The sequence below is a fragment of the Oncorhynchus masou genome, chromosome 30, assembly GCF_036934945.1.
Source record: "Oncorhynchus masou masou isolate Uvic2021 chromosome 30, UVic_Omas_1.1, whole genome shotgun sequence".
In the NCBI taxonomy this organism is placed as follows: Eukaryota; Metazoa; Chordata; class Actinopteri; order Salmoniformes; family Salmonidae; genus Oncorhynchus; species Oncorhynchus masou.
Window position 1 is genome coordinate 16,626,201 of NC_088241.1, and position 12,916 is coordinate 16,639,116.

Below are 12,916 nucleotides of genomic sequence, written 5' to 3' on the forward strand. Positions count from 1 at the left end.
CCAATCTGGGGCATGTAGTTTATTTATTTTTTTATGTAAGGCTTGGTCAACACAGAAATTACAGTACTGTGTAATGGATATTGATATTTTTTTAAACGTTACATTTTTCCAAAATAAAACTAATTGTATTGGTTGGTTTTCTCAAAATAAAAAGGCTGCATATAAACCAGATAATTCAGTAGTAAAATACACTGCCAGACTGGTTGTCTGATCACTGTCATACTCATCACTAATCCTATTGCTCTCCAGGTGAAAAAGAACTAGGAAACATGTTCAATTATTTCAGATTACTTTTAAATCAGTAAACCAGGTACAGATAAACAAGTGCTGATATAAAAGTGAACATAAAAACAAGAGCAGCCCATTTCAATTATTCAAACTCAAGTTTTACAAGAGAATAGAGGACTAATTCAAAGCTCTCACCACATGGCAGTGAAATAAGGGCCTATATTTAGATCTCAATGTAAGGCTCTGACAAAGAGCAACCACTCCATGTATCTTTTTTAGCATTTAAAGTAGTAGCCAGCTGTATATGCTCTTATGTGTTTTTAGGGGCTAGGCAGTCATAATACTGAACAAACAAATGTGTGTACAATTCAGGACACAGATAGTCAGATTTCACAGCTAGCAAAACATTAGGTATGCTATAATATCAAACCAGGAGTTTTATAATGCTCATATTACCCTTTTTTAAATCAGGTAATTTTGACCACATCACGGTATACAGAAAGCAGTTTGTAGTATGTCATTGTTTATATAAAAAAATAGATACATTCAAATTCTCATATCTAAAATAGAAAACGTTATATGATGTTAATTTCAAAGCATGGCAGGATTAGCATATATCCTTTTTTTAAATCTGAATGAATAACATTCATCTACATATTAAAACTAAAATAATCAAGTTTCCAGTGTAAGGCAAACCAGCATTCTCCCTGCACCTTAAGAAAACTTGTTTGAATTAATGACACGCTTGAGTATATTTTGGTCTCATGCTGTAAACATTGTTTAATTCTTATCAGTCCAAATTGCATTCTCACGGCGCAAGAGGAAATTTGTTTTTGATCGAATCAGACCTAAAGAATTGATCTACAGAATATTTACATTTTGATGAACAGCATCCCAGTGACCACTGCGAACCCAGTGAGAATCATGGCCACCTTGGGGATGCGGTTCTGCGGGGAGCTTAGCTCATGGGGCAGGATCTCCATGAAGGTGATATACATAAAGGTGCCAGACGCCAGGCCTTCTAAGGTGGACCTGGCCAGCTGGTGCTGGGGGGATGACTTGGTCTCGGTGAGGGCAATGCCCAGCCCAATGCCGATTGGGGACATGAGGGCAAAGAGCAGGAGGCAACCTACCACGGCTGCCCGCCGCAGCTTGCCCTGGGCCAGCTTTAGGGCTAAACTGAAAGAGATGATGCTCTTGTGGAGGAGTAGAGCAACACAGATCTCCAGCACCTCTTGACTGTCCTCCTGTAACCCCACAGCCAGACCCTCGAACACTGAGTGCAGAGATAAGGAAAATACTAGAATGAAGGCCCGGATGGCCGAGGTGGAGTTAAAGTCCACATGGAAGTGGGCATCCTCTCCCCCTAATTCCTCCCTACCATGGGAGTGGTGGGAGTGTCTCCGGCCATCTCTGTCATGTGACTGGACGCTGGAGTCCACCAATAGTGCGCGTCTTTCTTCAGAGTGGCCCGCCGATCGGTCTCTGAGGGCCAAGACTATTTGCTCCAGCACCAGGACCAAGAAGAATCCCATGGCTATGATAAACTCAGGTAGAGGGAACTGAAGCTGGAAGGGGTAGATAGACAAGAGGATAACACACACTATAAGTTACTTGGAAGAACTAACTACCGCAAAGATAGCCTAATCAGTCAGATTAAGCTGACAAGTGTAACATTTAAAAAATCTATTAAAAAAAAGGTGTCTGCGAACAGAAATTGATGAGTCTACACAAAGTCATTCATCTATATTTTTCTCAGCATTCAAATTTGACAAAGATTAAAAATGTAATTCTGACATCAAGTAATACAGGGCAGGCCAAGATAACGCTGTGCTTCCTAAATACTAATCAGATGTGAAATGACTAACCGAAGGGCAGGAACCAAAAAAAGACACCGCTAATGGGGACTTCCCCAAATTCTTACTGTGATGCCCAGGCTACTAAATGCTTCATTGATCCCAGATAGGTAGTCAGGCACCAGGTCCAGGAGGCAAGTAGCAAAGAACACTCCTCCAGCAAAGCAGCTCACCAAGCTCACTACCTTGTGACGCGTTTCTGTGGAATACAATAGACCCAACTCAGCCACAAATGTGTCAGCCAGTCATGCAAGTCTATTGAAAGGCTCTACAACAAGTACGGTCAATGTTTTAACCTGTTGGTCTTCATCTGGTCTCCATGGAAAAAAATATACAGATTTGACAACATCTGGGAACAGATTACACAAAAGTGAGTAGGTATGTCTTCCTTTTACTAATTTACCTGCACTGTATTATTCAGCCCTGTGCAACGTTATCGGATGTGCATGGAAGTTGAACCCACTTACATGCTACTGTCTTTACATGGATTTGGGGGTCTTTCTGTTTTGTGTAGGGTTTGTGAAAGGAAGGAACACATAGGAGTCAACTAGTAAGTTTACACCCAGGATCTCTTTTCGGATAAATCCGTTTGAATTCAATCACTTTTTGACAGCATTCCTTTTGATTTAAACAAAACTTTCCTACATGTTTTCCCATGGAAGAAGTGGTCAGAAAGTGACCTCAATCCCAAAACATTCAGGAGATAAGTGCTCAAAATGTCTTCATCACTGGAAAAAGTAAACGGTTCAGTTTGATGCCATTTAAAAGCTTACAAAACAGGGTTATCAAACTACTTAATCAATCATTTATTGAAAAGAAAAATATTGAAAAAATAATCTTCATGTTCACATACATAAAATACATTTTGATCTGTTTCACACTTTTTTGGTTACTACATGATTCCATGTGTTATTTCATAGTTTTGATGTCTTCATTATTTTTCTACAATGTAGAACATTTAAAAATTAAAATAAAACCCTGGAATGAGTAGGTGTTTCCAAACTTTTGACTGGTACTGTATGTTGTAGCTTAGACCATATTTTTACATCTGAGGTTTGTGTGTTGTGCCCGTCATCGGTTGAGACGCAACATGCTCTTGAATACAGGGTGGGTGTCATTTCAATCATAGAAATATATTTCATAGAATGGACCTAACCCTTCAGACCTCTGCAATTTAGCTGGTACACCATTGGCATTTTAATTTAAATGACATTTGTACTTCTAATTACTAACAAAGATTTCTGCTGGTCCACCCATTGTCAAATGTCAATTTAAATGGTCATGTCTATTCTATGATCTATATTTCAAAAGGTTTCCTATGGAGGATTGACAATATAATATAAAACTACTGATATGTAATATGTAATGTAATGAAACCTAAGATGACCTGGGTTACTAATGTAAGAAATAACACGTAAAAAAAAACTGCACAGTTTCCGAGGAGCGCGAAGCGAGATGGTTCAAAAAACATGTTCATAAGCTTTTAAATATGTAAATCTCAACTGTTTTTATCTTTTCCCGTGATGAAGAGATGGATGTCTCATGGTATGGTGTGTATGCAAAATAGGTCAACTGAGTACTTTTTATGTCTTGACTATTTTGCCATTCAGGTCCAAAAAGTAACTTTCTGAGCACTTCTACAATGGGAAAAAAATGTAAGGCAGGTTCTATTAAATTCAAAAGGGGTACTGTCAAATTTTTATTTAATGCAAATGGTTTTACCTTTAAATCACATTCTCAAAATTCATTCTGATCTAAAGTACCACTTACCTGGGTCTACATTGCACCTCCCTGCCCCCCTGACTAAGCACAAAGGGGCGAAGCCACAGACCAGTGTGATGGAGAAAAGAACAACCAGTGCTCCCAGCTTTACCTCCAGGCCAGGGACATAAGCTGGGTTCATCTGCACTTCAGATGGCCACCCGGAGAGGGCAACAGAAGATCCTTTTCTAAGAGCCATCTCTGCACTCCCTGCTTCTCTTTCACTCCTGAGTAGCTCTCAGACTACCTCCATTGGCTTACAGTCGAATGGGGAGGGGTAGACCACCTGCATCAGAGAAGTTTGAGTAACATTTGCCTACATTCAAATCAAGTCAAGACAAATAAACGCAGTTTGACATTTATTGCATACATTTTCATAGTGCCCATGGTTTAGGGTGAGAGACTTCTGTGACAATGTCACATTGTAGCATCTGCTCTGGGATCTTGGCAAACAAATAACATGAATTCCCAGATACAGTATGTGAAAGGATAGAAAACGTAGTTTGTGAAGGAAAGGGGGGCATAGAAAGCATGTGACTGATCTAACATCAGATAATATTAAATTGCTTTACCGGGACTGTTATAATATCCTGTACAGCTGTTTAGAAAGTTAAAAACTATCGCTAGTCCATAAAAAGTTTTAAACAATATGACTAAACGTATAGCTTTCTGCCTATGGCGTCTCTCACATTACAAATAGCAAGCAATAAATAATGTACTACCTTCTGTCGTATTCTCTCATAAAAGGACAGCCTTGGTGAGCAGCTTGTATTGGCACAGACTTAATAACAAGTGGGGAAAAGGCAGCAAAATTACATTACTGCTATGCCAAAAAACTGCACTCTGTACGGGAAGTGATGATTCAACTGATCAGAATGAGGCTGGGACGACCTCGAGGGAGGGGCATATCCCGGATTCATCAACGCTCAGTGAAATCTGATCTCGAGTCAGATCTGCGTTTTAGCTGTCGATAGTTCATCTCAAGATTGGGGGTCCGCTAAACAGGTCATTTATCAGTTGTTTCGGAGCAACTTCGAACTATCGCGGTCTATTCATTCGTGGACTTTTGATACAAGAAATGATGTACATTGTATCACTTATTAAATCACACACAATTGCAACAGATGAAGGATTGAGGGGACATCATGTGCCATCTCTAGACTTTGTATCATTCCAGTAAATGTGCGAAATATGACAATTGCATGCGTTCCAGTACCACAACTCTGCTGCATTCCCTAACCTAGTAGGCTACATACTAGCTAAGCATTTACCGTCAGGCAATGTAATTTGGACGTAGTTTTTTCTGGTCCTGTGGTATTTATATATTTTTTTTTTGTTGCGGTCCGGACTGGCCTTGATTTCAACGTCAACAGACGGCTATGATCGGTTTAGATTTGATCTGGTCCAGGCTGGCATTGATTTGGCTACATACAGAGTTCTATGATTGGTCCGATAGGACCAAGAACCGAGTTTGTTGTTTGCTACACTGGTGTCAGAAGTGGGATGACAGCCATGACCATGAAACATGACGAGTAGCCTAAGAAAAATGTTGGAATCTCTTTCTACTAACCCAAAATTCCACTGATCCTGCTTTTAGATTTGTGGGAAGTACTGTAGTGAACGAGTATAGGCCTACACTTCCCAACCATGTAGTGAACGAGTATAGGCCTACACTTCCCAACCAAGTATTTACAGACGTTGATGTCTTTAAAAACAAAAACATTTTTTAATAGTGATCTGTACTGTACCCTGCTTTACTCTAATCTACTCTACCTGTACTCTATTGAATAAAACGTGACTGTCCTGTACCGGGCCATACCGTACTGTGCTAAACTGCCATACTCTAATGTGATGTTTAAACTTGTTAAACATACTGGCCGAGCGTACCACCCTCGGTAGAGCCTTGAGGTCAGCGACTGTGGAGTAGCCATACCAGGCTGTGGTGCAGGGTCGAGTGTGTCAGGGACGGAGGAGGTGATGTGGTCTTTGACTAGCCTCTCAAAGCGTGAGTGCTACGGATTGGGATGATAGTGGACATTTTAAAGCAGGAGGGGATAACGGCCTAAGCTGGAGAGATGAAAATGTCTGAAAACACATCAGCTCTGAGGTTGCGGCTCGGGATGCCGTCTGGGCCGGCAGCCTTGCGAGGGTTAACACGTTTGAATGACTTACATATGTCCTCTGTGGAGACCTAAGCATGTAGCCTCCTTGGGGCTCTCCTTGGCAGATCAGAGTCGTTAACGCTCGAAGTGTGAGAGAAAGGTGTACAGTGCCTTGCAAAAGTATTCATCCCCTTGGCGTTTTTCCTATTTTGTTGCATTACATCCTGTAATTTAAATGGATTTAAATTCGGATAGTCCACATTGGTGAAGTGAAACGAAAAAAATAACTTGTTTAAAAAAAAATTAAACGGAAAAGTGGTGCATGCATATGTATTCCCCCACTTTGCTATGAAGCCCCTAAATAAGATCTGGTGCAACCAATTACCTTCAGAAGTCACATAATTTGTTAGATTGCACACAGGTGGACCTTATTCAAAGCTCATCACCAAGCTAAGGAACCTGGGACTAAACACCTCCCTCTGCAACTGGATCCTGGACTTCCTGACAGACCGCCCCCATGTGGTGAGGGTAGGTAGCAACACATCTGCCACGCTGATCCTCAACACTGGAGCTCCCCAGGGGTGCGTGCTCAGTCGCCTCCTGTACTCCCTGTTCACCCACGACTGCATGGCCAGGCACAACTCCAACACCATCATTAAGTTTGCTGATGACACAACAGTGGTAGGCCTGATCAACGACAAGACAGCCTATAGGGATGAGGTCAGAGACCTGGCCGGGTGGTGCCAGAATAACAACCTATCCCTCAACATAACCAAGACTAAGGAGATGATTGTGGACTACAGGAAAAGGAGGACCGAGCACGCTCCCATTCTCAATCGACGGGGCTGTAGTGGAGCAGGTTGAGAGCTTCAAATTCCTTGGTGTCCACATCAACAACAAACTAGATTTGTCCAAAAATACCAAGTTGTGAAGAGGGCACGACAAAGCCTATTCCCCCTCATGAAACTAAGAAACTAAAAAGATTTGGCATGGGTCCTGAGATCCTCAAAAGGTTCTGCAACATCGAGAGCATCCTGACCGGTTGCATCGCTGCCTGGTACGGCAATTGCTCGGCCTCCGACCGCAAGGCACTTCAGAGGGTAGTGCGTACGGCCCAGTACATCACTGGGGCAAAGCTGCCTGCCATCCAGGACCTCTACACCAGGCAGTGTCAGAGGAAGGCCCTAAAAATTGTCAAAGACCCCAGCCACCCCAGTCAGACTGTTCTCTCTACTACCGCATGGAAAGAGGTACCTGAGTGCCAAGTCTAGGACAAAAAGGCTTCTCAATAGTTTAAACCCCCAAGCCATAAGAATCCTGAACAGGTGACCAGGTAACCGGACTATTTGCATTGTGCTCCCCCCCAACCCCTCTTTTACGCTGTTGCTACTCTCTGTTTATCTTATATGCATAGTCACTTTAACTATACCTACATGTACATACTACCTCAATAAGCCTGACTAACATGTGTCTGTATATAGCCTTGCTACTCTTTTTTCAAATGTGTACTGTTGTACTCAAATTTTACTGTTGTTTTATTTCTTTACTTACCTACACACACACATACCTTTTTTTCACACCATTGGTTAGAGCCTGTAAGTAAGCATTTCACTGTAAGGTCTACACCTGTTGTATTCGGCGCACGTGACAAATAAACTTTGATTTGTCACATGAACTCAGTAGATATACACCTGTTCTGAAAGGCCCCAGAGTCTGTAACACCACTAAGCAAGGGGCACAAACAAGCAAGAGGCACCATGAAGATCAAGGAGCTCTCCAAACAGGTCAGGAACAAAGTTGTGAAGTACTGATCAGGGTTGGGTTATAAAAAAATATCAGAAACTTTGAACATCCCACAGAGCACCATTAAATCCATTATAAAAAATTGAAAGAATATGGCACCAAAACATACCTGCCAAGAGAGGGCCGCCCACCAAAACCCACGGACCAGGCAAGGAGAGCGTTAATCAGAGGCAAAAAAGACCAAAGATAAGCCTGAAGGAGCTGCAAAGCTCCACAGCGGAGATTGGAGTATCTGTCCACAGGACCACTTTAAGCTGTACACTTCACAGAGCTGGGCTTTATAGAAGAGTGGCCAGAAAAAAAGCCATTGCTTAAGGAAGAAAATAAGCATACACCTTTGGTGTTCGCCAAAAGGCATGTGGGAGACTCCCCAACCAAATGGAAAGTAGCCGGCAGGTAGCCTAGTGGTTAGAGCGTTGGACGAGTAACCGGAAGGAGCTGACAAGGTAAAAATCTGTTGTTCTGCTCCTGAACAAGGTAGTTAACCCACTGTACCTAGGCTGTCATTGAAAATAAGAGTTTGTTCTTAACTGACTTGCCTAATTAAATAAATGGAGGAAGGTAGATGAGACTAAAATTGAGCTTTTGGGCCATCAAGGAAAACGCTATGTCTGGCGCAAACCCAACACCTCTCATCATTCGGAGAACACCATCCCCACCGTGAAACATGGCGGTGGCAGCATGTGGGGATGTTTTTCATCAGCAGGGACTGGGAAACTGTTGTAATTTCTGCAAAAGGTGGCTCTACAAATTATTGACTTTGGGGGGATGAATAGTTATGCACTCTCAAGTTGACAGTTTTTTTGACAGTTTTTTTTTCTTGTTTGTTTCACAATAAAACATATTTTGCATCTTAAAAGTGGTAGGCATGTTGGGTAAATCAAATGATACAAACCTCCAAAAAATACATTTTAATTCCAGGTTGTAAGGCAACAAAACAGCTCATCCGGTAGAGCGGCGTTGGTGTCTGACGTGATTGGCTTTCTTTTTGAAATCCATGGATGTTAGAAGCCGCTGCCAGATACGTATTTTGTCAGACCCGCTGAATTGCCCCTCCACTTTGTCCCTATACTAGTGTCTTGTCATCTTAATCTATCTGTATTGATCATATTTATACTGTTTAACCATACAATTGTGCCTGGTCACCTTGCCGTGTTTAAGCAGCATCTCTCTCTTTCAGTTTCCTCACAAGGCTGCCATCAATCCACGTTTTTTTTATTTGGTCATTCAGCAGACACTCATACAGTGGGGAGAACAAGTATTTGATACACTGCCGATTTTGCAGGTTTTCCTACTTACAAAGCATGTAGAGGCCTGTAATTTTTATCATAGGTACACTTCAACTGTGAGAGACAAAATCTAAAACAAAAATCCAGAAAATCACATTGTATGATTTTTAAGTAATTCATTTGCATTTTATTGCATGACATTAGTATTTGATACATCAGAAAAGCAGAACTACTGGTTGGTAGGTGATCAAATACTTCAGTTGCAGTCTTTCCTATATTCTTGTGATAGAATGCTTACTTCATTGAGAATGTATGTGCAGTTGAAATTTGTCCATAGAATCAATGACAGAAAAAGACATATTTTTCACGTCTGTAAATTGTCTTTTTGACATCCATTACAGACATATTTTTGATGTCTGAATAAGACGTCTTCTAACCTTTCATTCGGCACCTGAAATGCACGTGATGTCAACGTATCGAAAAGTATTTTCAAAGCAATTTTGCTCACTGGGTAATGTATGTTATTACTTCCTGTAGAATAAAAATATCTTGATTGCATAGTATATTGTTCTGTGTTTTTCAAAAGATCACCAACACAATTTTTTTATGTATTTATTGAGGCAGAAATTGCTGATGCCACAACCCAGTTCTTATGAGGTGAGATCATGTGAGATCATAAAGAGGCAAGCCTTGCCTTGTATAAAAAAGAGAAAAACAGAGTTCTGTGGGGCGGCAGGGTAGCCTAGTGGTTAGAGCATTGGACTAGTAACTGGAAGCTTGCAAGTTCAAACCCACCTACCTGACAAGGCACAACTCTGTCTTTCTGCCCCTGAAGCCATAAATAACTGTCCTATTTTGCCATAGTATACAGGAGATCTTATCCAATTAGATTTTCCATAATACGGATAAACCACGAAATACAGTATAAAGGACATGAATATATTAAACATATTGTCTGACATTTTGGCTAAAGGCCTGGTTTGGAATTCAGTATGTAGATACAGCTTTTGAATTTACGGTGTTATTATATATACATGAATGCTCAACAACACAATCCGACACACCGGATCCAAGATGGCGTAGCAGTAGGATGTTTGTCTTTGTTTTATCCCGTATCTTATCCTGTGTAAATAGCTGGTCTATTTCGTATATATCTTAATCTCACTTTCTATCTATGGAACTAAATATACTTTCTTGCAACCCGCCTCACTCAATGTGGTACGGCTCTGCTATTTTTATTCCTTATAACTGGAACTTCCATCAGGAGCTAGCCAACTAACTAGCTACTAGTCCTTGTTAGCCATGGCTAGCAGTCTTCAGTCAGCCTTAGCGAGGACAACATTACATTTACATTTAAGTCATTTAGCAGACGCTCTTATCCAGAGCGACTTACAAATTGGTGAATTCACCTTCTGACATCCAGTGGAACAGCCACTTTACAATAGTGCATCTAAATCATTTAAGGGGGGGTGAGAAGGATTACTTATCCTATCCTAGGTATTCCTTGAAGAGGTGGGGTTTCAGGTGTCTCCGGAAGGTGGTGATTGACTCTGCTGTCCTGGCGTCGTGAGGGAGTTTGTTCCACCATTGGGGGGCCAGAGCAGCGAACAGTTTTGACTGGGCTGAGCGGGAACTGTACTTCCTCAGTGGTAGGGAGGCGAGCAGGCCAGAGGTGGATGAACGCAGTGCCCTTGTTTGGGTGTAGAGCCTGATCAGAGCCTGGAGGTACTGCGGTGCCGTTCCCCTCACAGCTCCGTAGGCAAGCACCATGGTCTTGTAGCGGATGCGAGCTTCAACTGGAAGCCAGTGGAGAGAGCGGAGGAGCGGGGTGACGTGAGAGAACTTGGGAAGGTTGAACACCAGACGGGCTGCGGCGTTCCGGATGAGTTGTAGGGGTTTAATGGCACAGGCAGGGAGCCCAGCCAACAGCGAGTTGCAGTAATCCAGACGGGAGATGACAAGTGCCTGGATTAGGACCTGCGCCGCTTCCTGTGTGAGGCAGGGTCGTACTCTGCGGATGTTGTAGAGCATGAACCTACAGGAACGGGCCACCGCCATGATGTTGGTTGAGAACGACAGGGTGTTGTCCAGGATCACGCCAAGGTTCTTAGCGCTCTGGGAGGAGGACACAATGGAGTTGTCAACCGTGATGGCGAGATCATGGAACGGGCAGTCCTTCCCCGGGAAGAAGAGCAGCTCCGTCTTGCCGAGGTTCAGCTTGAGGTGGTGATCCGTCATCCACACTGATATGTCTGCCAGACATGCAGAGATGCGATTCGCCACCTGGTCACCTGTCAGTTTGCACGGCGCGATATCAACCCAGAACATATCGGACTGCTTCTCTCTACCACAACACCGGATTCCTGCCGCTCTGGATCATTACACCGGATCATCGCAGCTAGCTAGCTGCAAACGAGTTGCTACTGTTAGCGAACACCTCTGTCCTGAAGCAAGCACCATCTAGCCTTGAGCTAGCCTCGAGCTAGGCCCATATAGCAGCTAATTCTAGGGATACAATACCTCCGCTATTCTGTTACGATGTTGCCGAAGAACCATCTACAAGCCCCGGCCTGCTAGCTTTTCTGAACGCTGTGTCCCCTGCTCGCCTAGCGTAGTCAGTGACTACAGAACGGCACCCTGGCTCAACCATTGCTTCTCTTTTGCCCCTATGATCACTCGGCTGTTTTGGCTAGTTCTTATTGTTTTATTTCACTGTAGAGCCCTCAGTCCCGCTCAAAATGCCTTAGATAGCTCTTTTGTCCAACCCCAAACACATGTGGAGACCTCACCTAGCTTAACTGGTGCCTCCAGGGGCGATACCTCTCCCATCACCACTCAACGCCTAGGTTTACCTTCACTGTACTCACATCCTGCCATACCATTGTCTGTACATTATGCCCTGAATCTATTCTAACACTCCCAGAAATCTGCTCCTTTTATTCTCTGTCCCCAACGTACTAGACGACTAGTTCTTATAGCCTTTAGCCATACCCTCATCATACTCCTCCTCTGTTCCTCTGGTGATGTAGTGGTTAACCCAGGCCCTGTAGCCCCCAGTTCCACTCCTATTCCCCAGGTGCTTTCATTTGATGACTTCTGTAATTGTAAAAGCCTTGGTTTCCTGCATGTTAACATCAGAAGCCTCCTCCCGAAGTTTGTTTTATTCACTGCTTTAGCACACTCCGCCAACCCTGATGTCCTTGCAGTGTCTGACACTCTAGACCCAAGCTGTTATAGACCTATATCTATCCTACCCTGCCTTTTCTAAAGTGTTCAAAAGCCAAGTTAACAAACAGTTCACCGACCATTTCGAATCCCACCATGCCTTCTCCACTATGCAATCTCGTTTCCGAGCTGGTCATCGGTGCACCTCAGCCACGCTCAAGATCCTAAATGATATCATAACCGCCATCGATAAAATACAATACAGTGCAGCCGGGCCGGGCCAAGGCTTTCGACACTGTCAATCACTGCATTCTTATCGGCAGACTCGATGCTAATGCAGAACGCCATAGGATGTTTTTGTGTTGGTTAAGGGCAGTCAGGTCTGGAGAGAACCAAGGGCTATATATGTTCCTGGTCCTAATTTCTTGAATGGGGCATGCTTATTTAAGATGGTGAGTAAGGCATTTAAAAAAATAACCAGGCATCCTCTACTGACGGGATGAGGTCAATATCCTTCCAGGATACCCGGGCCAGGTCGATTAGAAGGCCTGCTCGCTGAAGTGTTTCAGGGAGCGCTTGACAGTGATGAGTGGAGGTTGCTTGACCGCTGACCCATTACGGATGCATGCAATGAGGCAGTGATCGCTGAGATCTTGGTTAAAAACAGCAAAGGTGTATTTAGAGGGCAAGATGGTTAGGATGATATCTATGAGGGTTCCGTGTTAACGGCTTTGGGGTGGTACCTGGTAGGTTCATTGATAATTTGTGTGAG

The 12,916-nt window shown here is 43.1% G+C and overlaps 2 protein-coding genes across 2 annotated transcripts in view; one reads left to right on the forward strand and one right to left on the reverse strand.

Annotated features, from left to right (window-relative positions):
- The window catches only part of LOC135522174 (thioredoxin-interacting protein-like), a 328,799-nt gene that overhangs the window by 282,677 nt on the left and 33,206 nt on the right, over window positions 1-12,916 (forward strand). The window lies entirely within an intron of this gene.
- LOC135522171 (zinc transporter ZIP1-like) lies at window positions 273-4,707 on the reverse strand. Its single transcript, XM_064948202.1, has 4 exons — window positions 4,568-4,707; window positions 3,855-4,131; window positions 2,153-2,283; window positions 273-1,796 (listed from the first exon to the last, which is right to left on the reverse strand). The coding sequence occupies exons 2-4, from the start codon at window positions 4,042-4,044 to the stop codon at window positions 1,101-1,103; spliced, it is 1,017 nt and encodes a 338-aa protein (XP_064804274.1). The 5' UTR covers window positions 4,045-4,131; window positions 4,568-4,707; the 3' UTR covers window positions 273-1,100.